Source organism: Heliangelus exortis, chromosome 1 (genome assembly GCF_036169615.1).
Source record: "Heliangelus exortis chromosome 1, bHelExo1.hap1, whole genome shotgun sequence".
Classification (NCBI taxonomy): domain Eukaryota; kingdom Metazoa; phylum Chordata; class Aves; order Apodiformes; family Trochilidae; genus Heliangelus; species Heliangelus exortis.
This window is the reverse complement of record NC_092422.1, coordinates 129,289,118-129,300,785: the sequence shown is the minus strand read 5'-3', so window position 1 is coordinate 129,300,785 and position 11,668 is coordinate 129,289,118. Positions and strand designations below refer to the sequence as shown.

Below are 11,668 nucleotides of genomic sequence, written 5' to 3'. Positions count from 1 at the left end.
CGCAGGCTCCGCAGCGGGGACGCCACTGCCCGCCGCGCCCCGCCGCGGCTCCCGAGCCCCCAAGTCGTGTCTCTTCTCTGAGCCCCAAGTTCGCGGGATTTCGGGGGGTTGTGTTGTTTGTTTTTTCTCTTGTTTTCTTTTTTTTATTTTTTGTTTGCTTCCCTCCCCTCTTGTTCTCCCCCACCCCCCCGCTTCTAAATAGGAGATGTTCTCAGGGCTGCTCCCAGAAGATTGGCTGTAATCAGTTTTGGAGGGTGATGCACCGCGACAGCTAAAAGTTGGATAGGGTTTCAGCAGCTCCTATATAAAGCAGGGGGGACGTATGTCACTACACTAATTAAATTCCATCTGGGTTGTTCCTCGGGGTGGTTTTGAGCCTGCCACCCAACTCAAGCAGGCAGAGAGGCCGAGGGGACAGCATGATGATGGACCTTTTTGAAACTGGCTCCTATTTCTTCTATTTGGACGGGGAGAATGGAGCCCTGCAGCAGCTGGACATGGCTGAGGGATCCCCGCTTTACCCAGGCAGCGATGGCAACTTGTCCCCCTATCAGGACCAAATGCCTCCAGAGGCCGGCAGTGACAGCAGCGGAGAGGAGCATGTGCTGGCACCGCCGGGACTACAACCCCCTCACTGCCCCGGCCAGTGTTTGATCTGGGCTTGTAAAACTTGCAAGAGAAAGTCAGCCCCCACGGACAGGCGGAAAGCGGCCACCCTGCGGGAGAGGAGGAGACTGAAGAAGATCAACGAAGCCTTCGAGGCTCTGAAAAGGCGGACTGTGGCGAACCCCAACCAGAGGCTGCCCAAGGTGGAGATCCTGAGGAGCGCCATCAGCTACATCGAGAGGCTGCAGGACCTCTTGCACAGGCTGGATCAGCAGGAGAAAATGCAGGAGATCGGGGGGGACCTCTTCAGCTTCAGCCCCAAGCAGGGAAATGTAAGCTCTGATGCTTGATTCCTCCGGCCGCAGGGCCGTCCAGCTGCTCCCCTCCTCCTCACCAGGGCCTCCGTGGAGGCCCGGGCGGCCGGGCAGGCTGGATGGAGCGGCTGCCTGTGGCCTCCTCCCAGAAGATGTGAGCTCCTCGGGCCTCCAGCGGGCAGCCCCGGGGAGCTGCGGGACACCTTACTAATGCCCGTCCCTCCCCCTTCCCCCCCCCGTGTCTCCCCGCACCCGCTCCCGTCTGTGTGTGCCGCAGATCGCCAGTTCAGACTTCCTGAGCACCTGCAGCTCCGACTGGCAAAGCGTTTCTGATCATTCCCGAGCCCTAGGAGTCAGTCCCAAGGAAGGTAACTCACAACGCGGCCGCCGTCCTCCGTGTGTGCGGCGGAGCGGCCGCCGCTACCGGGCGGTGGTTTCCCGCCGCTGCCGATCGCCCTTCCTTTGCCCTGAAGGCCGCGGCCCCAGGCGGTCGCAGGCCTCAGCGGCCGCGGCCCCAAGCGGGCTCTTAACCTCCGGCGCCCTGGCTCTCCGCCTGCAGCGAACCCTGCCCCGCAGGCCCGGCGAGAAAGAACCGTGTGCTACTTTAATCCCTTTTCTCTCGTTGAGCAGGGGGCTCCATCGTCGAGTCGTCGGCCTCCAGCAGCCTTCGCTGTCTCTCTTCCATAGTGGACAGTATTTCTTCCGACGAGCCCAAACTGCCCAGCGCCGAGGAAGTGGTGGAGAAATAAATCCGACTGCTCTGGTAGTATATTTAACGGAGATGGAGCCCCCACTCCCTTCCCTCTAAACTAAGTAGTGAAGCAAATTAACACAGGGGAAAGCCCAGGCAGGGACCTTATTAAAGTCGAGTCAAGGTACACCTACCTACCCCAAAGAAAATGGCTCTCACTGACGCCAGCCAAACAGACTTTCCCCTTTTTCTTTTCTGAGTTTTTTTCTTTAAATTGTGTTGCATAGACCATCCCTCCTTTTTCTTTTTTTTTTTCCTTTTTCTTTTTTTTTTTTTTTTTTTTTTAATTTAAGATATTTGCCTGTGTACTGGTGGTCTGCTTTGTCCAAGACTCACCAGAAAGTTCATTCCTGTCTGAGTGAAGCTGTTGGTTGCATTTTGTGTTAGTCATATTTAAAGAAAAGAGTTCCCGCCTTGTTTCGTTCCTGTAAATAATTTTAGTACTGTCTTTTCTTTTGTAAACGTAACAAATATATATTTAAATGGTGGAATGTGATATTGTATATAAGAACAGATGGATTTATTGGATGTAAAATAAAGCTCTTTGTGTTACAGTTTTTCTCCCCCCCCCTCATAATTAAATCGTAAACTTCTCCCGGTGTTAAAATCTGCCACTGACTTCAGCAAGATCAGGCCCTGAAGAGTCAGACCAATGTAGCCAAGACAGGACCTGTGTGACTGGGAGGCAGCACTCAGGACAGATTTTTTCCTTCTTTTTGCTCCTCTAAGGAATATTTCTCCTTACCTAGAGCTGCACCCGCTGTGTTAATTATCCTGCTCTCCAGTTCGCTCCCAGGTGATGCCTCTTTGCCTTGTCCTGTACACGGTGGGTGCGCTTGGAAAGGGGGAGCGCAAAGAGGTCCAACCCCAGTCCTTGAGAAGAGAAAGGGTCTCTGTGCCTCTCCCTTTTTCCTCTCGGCGCCGGGGAACTTGAACCCAGGCCTTGTCTGCGGCAAAGCTGACGGCCCTGCTACCCTGACAGGGCAGCAAGCAAGCGGCTGTGACAGCAGCCAGCTCCCCTGGGGGCTGTGATTTCTTCGCAGGAAAGGCAACTCCCCTTGACTTCCTTGATCCTGAGGGAGTAGAGATTGGGAGGAAAGAGTTAAGTGGCCGAAAAGGGGGCGAGGGGGGAAGTAACAACATATGAAGCCTTTCACTCAGTGATGTAAAAAAAAGACATCCCCTCTGAGGATGGTGGAGCGGAGCTGCTCACGGTCAGAGCGTTACGGTGTGTAACAGATTGTTTAAACCCCCAGGAAGGGGCGACCACCAGGAAACCGTGCACTTCACACACACACCGGGTTCGCCAGATAACTGGCAGAGGTGAAGAGCCCGCAAGCGCTTTCCTTGTCAGCTTTAACCCTTTTTCGGGTTAAAGGCAATTTTCGGGAAGGTCTCTCCCTTCTTGGCTCGGCCGGCAGTGGTACGGGTGCGCCCGTCTGAAGAGGAAGATATGGAGAGAGGCTGCCCTGAGGGCTGGCTCCCACCACTGGGGTGGGCATGTAGTGATGCGACATTCCCCCCCTTTTTCATTCTTTTCAAACTATCCCTTTTGCCTCGAGGAACTCCAGGGCATTTCAGAAAGCGGCGCGCTGGGGGAACGCGGGTTTCTGTACGCAACCTCCGCGTTTTGCCGAGAGAGCGAAGCGGTTGGTTTGCTTCGGTAGCGAAGGGACTTGATCAGCAATAGAGTATTTCCTGCTGAATTGGGAGCTCGTCGCCTTTCTTAGCTCGTTCCGATCCCTGCCGGATCAGAGGGAAGGGACACACGCAGCTCACCGCGCCTGGGGCAGCACCGGTCGAACAAAGCCCCGCAGGACTCGCTCCCCGAATCAGGGCGAGAACATTGTTGAAGCACCCCAAAGCCTCAGTGTACCACCAGCACCCCGCCAAGCCCACTGCTGGGCTTGCCCTCGGCCCAGCATTAACATCAACGGACCGGTAGGACCCTCATGGCAGGTTCTCCCGCAGCGGAGTAACTTGAGCGATTGTTTGGACTAAGTTTGCATAAAGGATGGTTGGTTTTGTTTTTTTTTTCAATAAATAAAGTACCTCCCAATGAGACTCTTTGTGACCCCCGCGGCTGCGGGTGACATGCCGGGCTTCCCAGTGAAGGTCCTCAGTGTGTTTGCAATTAAAATGTTTGTGTTTGATATTAATAACGATAATCTTAACCTAAGCTCCCCAGCCAAAGCAAACAGGGCCCTGGAAACACAAATCAAAGGGTAATAACCAGGTAAGGACAAGAGGTTTGTGATTGAATCAAGTATTTTTTCGGAGACCACGCAGGCACAGAGTCATCGAGGTTTTTATATTAATACAAGTGCCCCCCGCCTTCCTCCTCCGGCGCGCTGCTGTTTATTTGACACGGGAGAAACGAACGGGAGCTGAACACGGGCCTCCCTCGCCTCTCCCTGCTCGGCTCCGCTTCTCGGGACAGCCACCTGTTCGCTGCCCGAGGAGAGCAGGGGAGCGGGAACAGCAGCCGGCGATGCGGGGGGGAGTCCCGGCCCGGCTGCGCTTCGCCGCTCGCCCCAGCTGCCGGGAGCGCCCGCTGAGCTGCAACACTCCTCGGGCAGCGAGGAAAGGGGGAAAAAAACGGATGTCCCTGATGCCGCTGCCTTGTCACAGCTCCTCTCTGAAGTGGCACGAACGAGTGTTTAAATTACTTTTTAAAATGAGCACCTTTATTTTCCTCCGTACAACCAACAGTCCGCAACCCAGAGAGGGAGGCGGGCTGCTCAGACTTTTCTGAGTTAGAAGGCAGAGCAGGCAGGCGTCGACTCAGCATCCAAGGGGAAAATTCCTGCTTGGATCACTACTGCCTTGCGCAGCCCGTACGGTTTGTTTCAGAGCTTCCACCTTTCTGTGAAGAAGGATCTGGGAAATGGGAGTGGGGGGCTGGGGAGGGAGGAGGTTGAATAATTGAACCGTGTGCTCGTTGGGACGTCCCTCCGCTAACAGGAACTAGCAACTTTTCCCAGTCTCAAGGCTGCTAAACCCCCCCCCCCCTCCCTCGTGTCCCTTTGATCTCTCTTGGGAGTCCCAGAGTGCCAGCAGAGGCCAATGCCTTCTTCAGCTGTCTTCTATAGAAATCCCTCTGGCAGGTACTGATGTGTTTACTTAGGTGCGCACGGTTCCCAGCACTGGAGGGAACCAAACGTTTCTCACACGCCTGCGAGCGCCCCAGCCACGGCAGACCAACTGGGAAACAGTTTTGCTGGTGGGGCGTCTCGGAGGAGCCACCGGCACCCACCGACGGCCGGAGGGACAGGCAGAGTGTGAAGGCGGCCCGGAATGACGAGCCCGCGGCTTCCCTTCTGTAGCCGTCCCCTTTATTCGCACCGTTAAATAAAATACACCCCGAAATAAAGCTCTCGCTGCCAGTTGCTGTCCCGCAGCGGGGCCCGGGATGTTCACTCCGGCTTTGGAGAGGAGCGGGCGGAGGGTGCTCCCCAGGGCCGAGCGCCAGAACACTCAGGTAGGTCCCAAACACCTCTCACCACCCGGCCCGGTGACTTACGGTTTCAGACGGATTTTCTTTTTTCAAGTAGAAAGGCATAGGCCTTGGAAAAGGATTGCTAGCTCTGGAAATGGTCCCTGCATGGGATTGAAAACCTCCAGAAATAGGTGCTGCGTGGCAATTGCTGCGGAGCGAGGAGGATTGGGGTGAGAAACACAATTTAAAGAAGTTCTGACACCTTCCCCGTTGTCTCCCTGCCTGTCCCCAGGAGCAGACAGTGTCTGCGGCTGTTCACGCTTCCCAGACTTGAGCTTCTCGTCTCATGAAATGCAGCACTACACCCCCACCCCCATCCCCCCCTATCAGTCTCGTTAGCCAGCCTTGTAGTTTATGTTTTCTCTCCCCTTTCTTTAGTTCCACTCGCCTACTGCACTTTTGCAAATTTGTTTTGAGATCACTTTACCAGAGGAGCCGGGAGCTTTCAAGGGGTACTCATTACAGATTTTTTTCTTTCTGAGTGACAGGCTCTTCCATCCTTTCTTTCCCTTCCCCCAAAATATTCAAGGAGAAAGGAAACAAATTTTCGAAACTCCTCAAAGACTTTTGGGAAAAGGCACGTTTCTTAACAACCCCAGTCCCACTGGATCAGGAGTGAAAGCTGCGAGCTGAAACTCTGCACGCCAGGAGAGCGGGACCCAGACAGGGGGTTGGCATTGTGCACAGGGAGAACCACGGTGCCTGCTTGGAGAGAAACCTCTGAAAGGTGATCGGAACTGCAACCGGCAACTTAAAAATTTATTTGTGCACAAAGCATAAATCTGTGAATGGGTCAGTTTTAGCCAGCTCAAAAGTGGTAAATCATATCATGTATGTGCACGCACACCACAGCCCAGTGAAGTCAATGCCTACCCGAATCCCTCCTGACTGATGGTTTCTTGGGAAAACAATGGGGAACAGCCCTGTTTCAAATGTGACCCAACCTGCACCTCGGCTCGGCACAAGCCCTAAATTTTGAGGTTCCCCCTTTTTGTAACTTTACTCTTTTATCAGCTCTCTGCTTTTCCTACACTACTAATTTCAAAGGGGGCTCCCCCGTTTATGGTCCAAATAAACCCAAGCGATGCAGATGCAGCCTATCCCAACCTTTAGTCAATTATGCATTCATTCGTAGAAAGAAGGATGTGTGCATATTTGTTTGCTTAGTTGGTTCGTGGGTTGCTATTTTGTTGTTGGGCTTTTTTTGTTTGCTTTGTTTTGGTTTTGTTTTTTTGGTTTTTTGGGTTGTTTTTTTTTTTTTTGGGGGGGGGGTGTTTGGTGTTTTTTTGTTGTTGTTGTTTTTGGGGGGTTTTTTTGTTTTTTTTTGGGGGGGGTGGGTTTGTTTGTTTGTTTTTTGTTTTTTGTTTTTAGTCTGTTTCTAGGAAAAGTTTTAGCTTAAGAGTGGAAATCCGCCTTCTAGGGGGTTGGACAGAACGTAGAGCAGATGGGGTCTCTTCAGCCGCAGCTCTCAGCCTCTCTCCCGGACGGATCGGGCTTCCTAGCCGTGAGCACTTCTGCCAGACAGCTTTCTAATGAAGTGTTCCCTGCCCTCCTTGCTCACTTCAAGAGCGGCTCCTTGAGACAACCGAATCGTTCTACCCTCCACATTACCTCTTCCTGAAGAAAAGCTAATTGAAGACGTCTTTTTTTCCTGGGCACCCAGACCAGCTCCGTAGCGTTTGAACCTCTGCTGGGTCACTTGTTCCCCTTTTGAATCAACCTAGGTCACATAATTTTATTCCCAGGTAGAGAGAGTTTTCTTTGCCTTCTCATAATATTTTCCTCAACTACAAAAGCCACCTGGATGAAACCAAAGGATTCCTGCACATTAGCAAATGCCTGTTAAATGGCTTCATTACCACTCTAATGACCCTTGCACCACTCCTCTCAGCTACTGCTGCGGCTGGAGCTCTGCAAAGCTTTTGTCCCCGACTTGTGTAAAGTTACTTAGGGATTGCGGGGTTAGAAATTTTACACTTCCAGGAGGGGTTTGTTGCACTGGCAGCTGGGACGCATCTGTAACGGTGCAAGTTTGCCTGAAAGCAGAAAATTAGCAAGCCCAAGGCACTGCCCGACTGCTGTGTCTCCAGCAACACTAGGTCACAGGAGTAGGAGAAAGAATGGAAAGGGATTTGGCTTGCGGCAAACACGTAGCCTTTTATTTTGTGACTACCTCCCGTGTGATCTGATCCGATAGCACTAAGATTTGGGTTTCCCTTATCGTTGTGTCTCCTTGCCACACGTAGCTGTACATCCTCTAATTTGTAAACTTAAACGGTTGTTGACAAAGCTTTAATCACAGGACAAAGACCTTCCCAAAATCAAAGAACAAACATAGTTCTGAAAAGAGGGGTTAGTCGTTTCAGGTTAGACCTGGACTACGGGCTGCGGGAAGTAAAGGTACTCAAATAGACACTATCGGAGGGCTCTACGTAAGTTCTCCCGTGGGGACAGCAGGCGTGTGATGGGAGATGGGAACACAGGGACGAGAAACGGCTCTGTACGAAATGTCAGCGGTTCGTGCACGTCCACTACCCCGCTTTCTTTTCCCATAACGAAATTGCATTCCCATTACTTGGTTTAAACTTCGGAAATGTCACAACCAGTTCTGGGGAGGTCGTTCATCAGCGAAGTGCCCAGCTCACGGCTTTCCAAAGAAGCGGTGCGGAGCAAATTGTCTCCTGGGACTGGAGGGGGCTTGCCCAGACAGCCCCCGGCAGGGGATGTGGTGGGATATGCTAATAAAGACCGGCCGCCGCGGACCAGCCTCCCTTTACATGTATATATAAGGGCCCCCCGCATTAGCCAAAAGACACTTCATCTCAGGTCGTTAATTACTGAGGAAATTGCCCCAGCGCAGTGCAGATCTACCCGCCCAGAGCTGGTGACTGCCGCTCCGCACTGACGCCTCCGCTTCAGGGATGGAGGTGATGGACAGCTGCCAGTTCTCCCCTTCCGAGCTCTTCTATGACAGCTCCTGCCTCTCCTCCCCGGAGGGCGAGTTCCCCGAGGATTTCGAGCCCAGGGACCTGCCTGCCTTCGGCTCCCACGAGCCCCCCGAGCCCGCCTGCTCCGAGGAAGAGGAGCATGTCCGAGCTCCCACCGGCCACCACCAGGCCGGCCACTGCCTCATGTGGGCTTGCAAAGCCTGTAAGAGGAAATCCACCACAATGGACCGGCGGAAGGCGGCCACCATGAGGGAGAGGAGGAGGCTGAAGAAAGTAAACCAGGCTTTTGAGACCCTGAAGAGGTGCACCACCGCCAACCCCAACCAAAGACTCCCCAAAGTAGAGATCCTGAGAAACGCCATCAGATATATCGAGAGCCTCCAGAAGCTCTTGAGGGAACAGGTAGAAAACTACTATCACCTGCCGGGACAGAGCTGCTCCGAACCGACCAGCCCCACTTCCAGCTGCTCCGATGGGATGGTAAGAGAGGGGCAGGAGCGATGGGGCTGTGGGGACCCCAGGAAACCCCACAGGAAGGCTCCCCTCGGCCCAGAGTCGTGGGGCTGGCTCCATAGGTCTGGGTCGGGCCGAATGCTGCCGGAATCGGACAATTTGGGTTAAAGCAGGTCCTTTCTCAGATGTTACGCTGAGCATGCACATGGGCTTTCTGAGAATGCATGGGGGGGAAGCGGGCGGGGGGAGGGAACGGGCGGACGGAGGGTAATGCTGCCAGAGTGCACTCAACAAGCGCTCCAGGCCCCAGAGGCACGTGTTAGTGCCTTGGGACCCCCACCCGGTTTAACGCGGTTTAGCGCGGAGCGGCGGAGGGGTAAAGCCGGGGGCGGGGGCAGAAGGGGGAAGCCACTGCCCAGCGGCAGCCTAGCAGGGAGCTGCTGCCCCTCTAACCTAGGGTCGCCGGGGCTCTCCCCCTCCCGGCTTTAAGGCGCTTTCCCTCCGGGGGGAGCGCCCCAGCAGCCCCGCGGTGCGGGTGGCCGAACCCGGCACTGGCCCCTCGCTGTCTTGCAGGCCGACTGCGGCAGCCCCGTCTGGTCAGCGAGAGGCAGCAGCTTCGACACCGTCTACTGCTCCGAAATGGCCCACGGTAAGACCGACCCTCCGGCAGCCGCGGGCGCGAAGGGTGGAGGCAGGACCGGGGGGGCCCGCCCCCGCTTCCTGCGGCACTGGGGAAGGGCTGCCCGGGACCCCTCTGTAACGCGCTCTTCTCCCCCCCCAATCCCCCCGCCGCCTCGGCTTCAGGGTATGCCGCCGAGCAGGGCAGCGCCCTGTCCAGCCTGGACTGCCTCTCCAGCATCGTCGACCGCCTCTCCCCGGCGGAGGAGCCGGGGCAGCGCCTCCGCGACGCCGACTCCCTCTCGCCCAGCGCCAGCATCGACTCGGGGCCGGGGACACCCGAGACACCGCCTCCCCGACGGACCTACCAGGCACTATGAGGGGCTCGCGTTGGGCCGGCACCCCGCGCTTGCCGCCGACCCCGGGGCCGCTGCTCTGCCCCCCGGGGCCTTCTCCCCCTCGCTCAAGCGCGTCCTGCAAATGTTTCTCGGGAGAGAGTGGCAGCCCCAGCGCTGCTCGGCTCGCTGCCTACCCCCGGGGCTGGGGGCTAAGAGCCACTCCAGGCCCCGGGCAGGGCTCCCCCCGGGCAGGCAGACCCCGTGGTTCGGGCCACACGTGCTACCCTGGAAACCCCGCTGCAAATAAAACATGGTGTAAGAGAGCTGTCTGGCCTGCTGGTTCTTTACCCGCATTCCCTGGTAGTGGGGAGAACAGGGAGACCCGCCTGCGAGGTGCCCGCCAGCATCCCTATTTAGCCCCAGCCCAGCCTCCGGCATCCCGGGCTCCTGCTTGCGTGGGGACCTTCCTCCCCTCGGCGGTCCCGGGCCGGGAGATGTAGTGTCTTGCTGGGCTGGGGTCTGAGATCTTGTTTTTCCCATCATCATTCTGAGATGGCTCATGGAGAAACGAAAATGTAGAGGGGCAAATTCTCACTCCCTTCCTGTCCTGCCTGAGTTTCCTCTATTTTCTGCAAGAGTAAAAGTAGTAAGGTAAGATTTCATAGTCTTCTCTCTTCTCTTGTCTGTCCCCCTGCTAGCAAAGTGCTTGCTTCTTTCTCTGGGTATGAAAACTGAACACACATTTCAAGATGTGGCCCTAAAATTTCACGGTGGCTCTTCTGTAAAGCAACAGCATGATCTAGCTCTGATACCCTGTGGGGGAATTTCACTCTCAGTCCCTCTTGGTCACTCAGTGGCACTGAGTGACAGAGACAAATTTCAATCCACACCTCTTGCTTTTGCAATCCACAAGGTACATTTCACAATATTCAGAGAGCAACACTAGATCTATTTACTCCTAAAGACTTTTGTGCCACTAGCCAAAATGATTCTATTTTTTATATGGGTTAAGAAATAGCCGGGTCAAGCCTTAATGAGTTTCAGAGTTAACAAGTATTTCATTCTAGGCACTAAATCTAACTTTCTACCACGAAAAGTTTCCAGCCTTTGCTGTAATCCAAAACTTTTCCAGCTCCATGCTGCCACCACCACTCCTCCCCTCCTCCCCTGTGAGATAGAGATAAGATGAAGAGGTGGGCTGCTTCAGTGTCTCCAGAAGTATTTCCTACGATAAAACATTTTGAGTGGGAAGGGATATAGAGCTCATTAGCATGGGATAAGGATGTATTTGTTGTTTGTGTTTATGTTGCTAGCAATGAGTGGCCAAGGGACCATGAAGAGGTATTTCTCTTCTGATAAATCTTTCACTTGAATGCAGCCCAACTTACTCATGTCACCAAAAGCTGCCACCTGACTGCTCCTTGGCAGCGCCTCTGAACTGAGGATGAAGGAAGCCTAGCTTAGGGCTGGCCCAGTCTTCACAGCACACAGAGACCCTGTACCCCCTGGAAAGGCTGCAGAGAAAGTGAGGTGGCTCCTACCTGCCTGAGCTGCTCAGCTGAGCAGTAGGCAGTCATGTTTCTGACATGGGGCAAAGCCAGCCTGCCCCTCCTGATATGCTTCCCTCCAAATAATTTTCTGCCCTTGCTGTTTAACCTTGGGATATGCGTTCTCTTTCCCGCAGAGTAATTCAGGAGGAGCCTTTTCCAGAACTGTCTTTCTCTGTGTATACACAGGTCACAAATAATCATTGAGTAGAACAATGTGACTTGAAAACCCTGGACTGAGATTGTGCAGAGGTACAAATAAAGTGTTAGCACACTCTTGTCATTACAGATGCTTCAGGAGCAAGCATCTTAATGAAAACAACTTTTCTTGGTTACAGGCAGTCACTTCCTGCACCTTCTGTTCATAGAAATCCTTATGCCAGATCTTGAACATCACTGGTTTTATTTATGATTTCTGACACATCACTCATCTCAAGCAAAATAGCATCCAAAGGGTGCTGTTTACGGCCGGTATTTAATACAGTGCAGGTAATTTAAAATGATGGTTTAAAATGAGCTAAGCTGCAGAACTTTTAGCATTTCGTTCTGCACTGTGCTGACCTCTGCAAGTGATCTCCTGTGAAGTATGCAGAG

At 54.0% G+C, this 11,668-nt stretch overlaps 2 protein-coding genes across 3 annotated transcripts; both read left to right on the top strand.

Annotated features, from left to right (window-relative positions):
- The first annotated feature begins 232 nt into the window (after positions 1 to 232).
- On the top strand, positions 233 to 2,225 carry MYF6 (myogenic factor 6). Its single transcript, XM_071766065.1, has 3 exons — positions 233 to 938; positions 1,198 to 1,288; positions 1,551 to 2,225. The coding sequence occupies exons 1-3, from the start codon at positions 420 to 422 to the stop codon at positions 1,667 to 1,669; spliced, it is 729 nt and encodes a 242-aa protein (XP_071622166.1). The 5' UTR covers positions 233 to 419; the 3' UTR covers positions 1,670 to 2,225.
- Positions 2,226 to 4,809: 2,584 nt separating this feature from the next.
- Positions 4,810 to 9,850, top strand: MYF5 (myogenic factor 5). Of its 2 annotated transcripts, XM_071766054.1 has the most exons (4): positions 4,810 to 5,152; positions 6,553 to 8,598; positions 9,145 to 9,220; positions 9,376 to 9,850. In XM_071766054.1, exons 2-4 carry the CDS (start codon positions 8,092 to 8,094, stop codon positions 9,567 to 9,569), a joined length of 777 nt encoding a protein of 258 aa, XP_071622155.1. In that variant the 5' UTR covers positions 4,810 to 5,152; positions 6,553 to 8,091; the 3' UTR covers positions 9,570 to 9,850. The 2 variants fall into 2 exon arrangements, with proteins under 2 accessions (XP_071622155.1, XP_071622146.1); XM_071766045.1 differs by lacking the exon at positions 4,810 to 5,152 and having other exon boundaries at positions 6,552 to 8,598.
- Positions 9,851 to 11,668: the final 1,818 nt, after the last annotated feature.

What these genes read in the sequence shown, in the direction of transcription:
- MYF6 (XM_071766065.1), top strand. Translation starts at nt 420, where the DNA reads ATGATGATGGACCTTTTTGAAACTGGCTCCTATTTCTTCTATTTGGAC. An exon ending in TCAGCCCCAAGCAGGGAAAT is followed by an intron (nt 939 to 1,197) that starts GTAAGCTCTGAT and finishes TGTGTGCCGCAG; the next exon opens with ATCGCCAGTTCAGACTTCCT. An exon ending in AGGAGTCAGTCCCAAGGAAG is followed by an intron (nt 1,289 to 1,550) that starts GTAACTCACAAC and finishes CTCGTTGAGCAG; the next exon opens with GGGGCTCCATCGTCGAGTCG.
- MYF5 (XM_071766054.1), top strand. Translation starts at nt 8,092, where the DNA reads ATGGAGGTGATGGACAGCTGCCAGTTCTCCCCTTCCGAGCTCTTCTAT. An exon ending in CCAGCTGCTCCGATGGGATG is followed by an intron (nt 8,599 to 9,144) that starts GTAAGAGAGGGG and finishes GCTGTCTTGCAG; the next exon opens with GCCGACTGCGGCAGCCCCGT. An exon ending in CTGCTCCGAAATGGCCCACG is followed by an intron (nt 9,221 to 9,375) that starts GTAAGACCGACC and finishes CCTCGGCTTCAG; the next exon opens with GGTATGCCGCCGAGCAGGGC.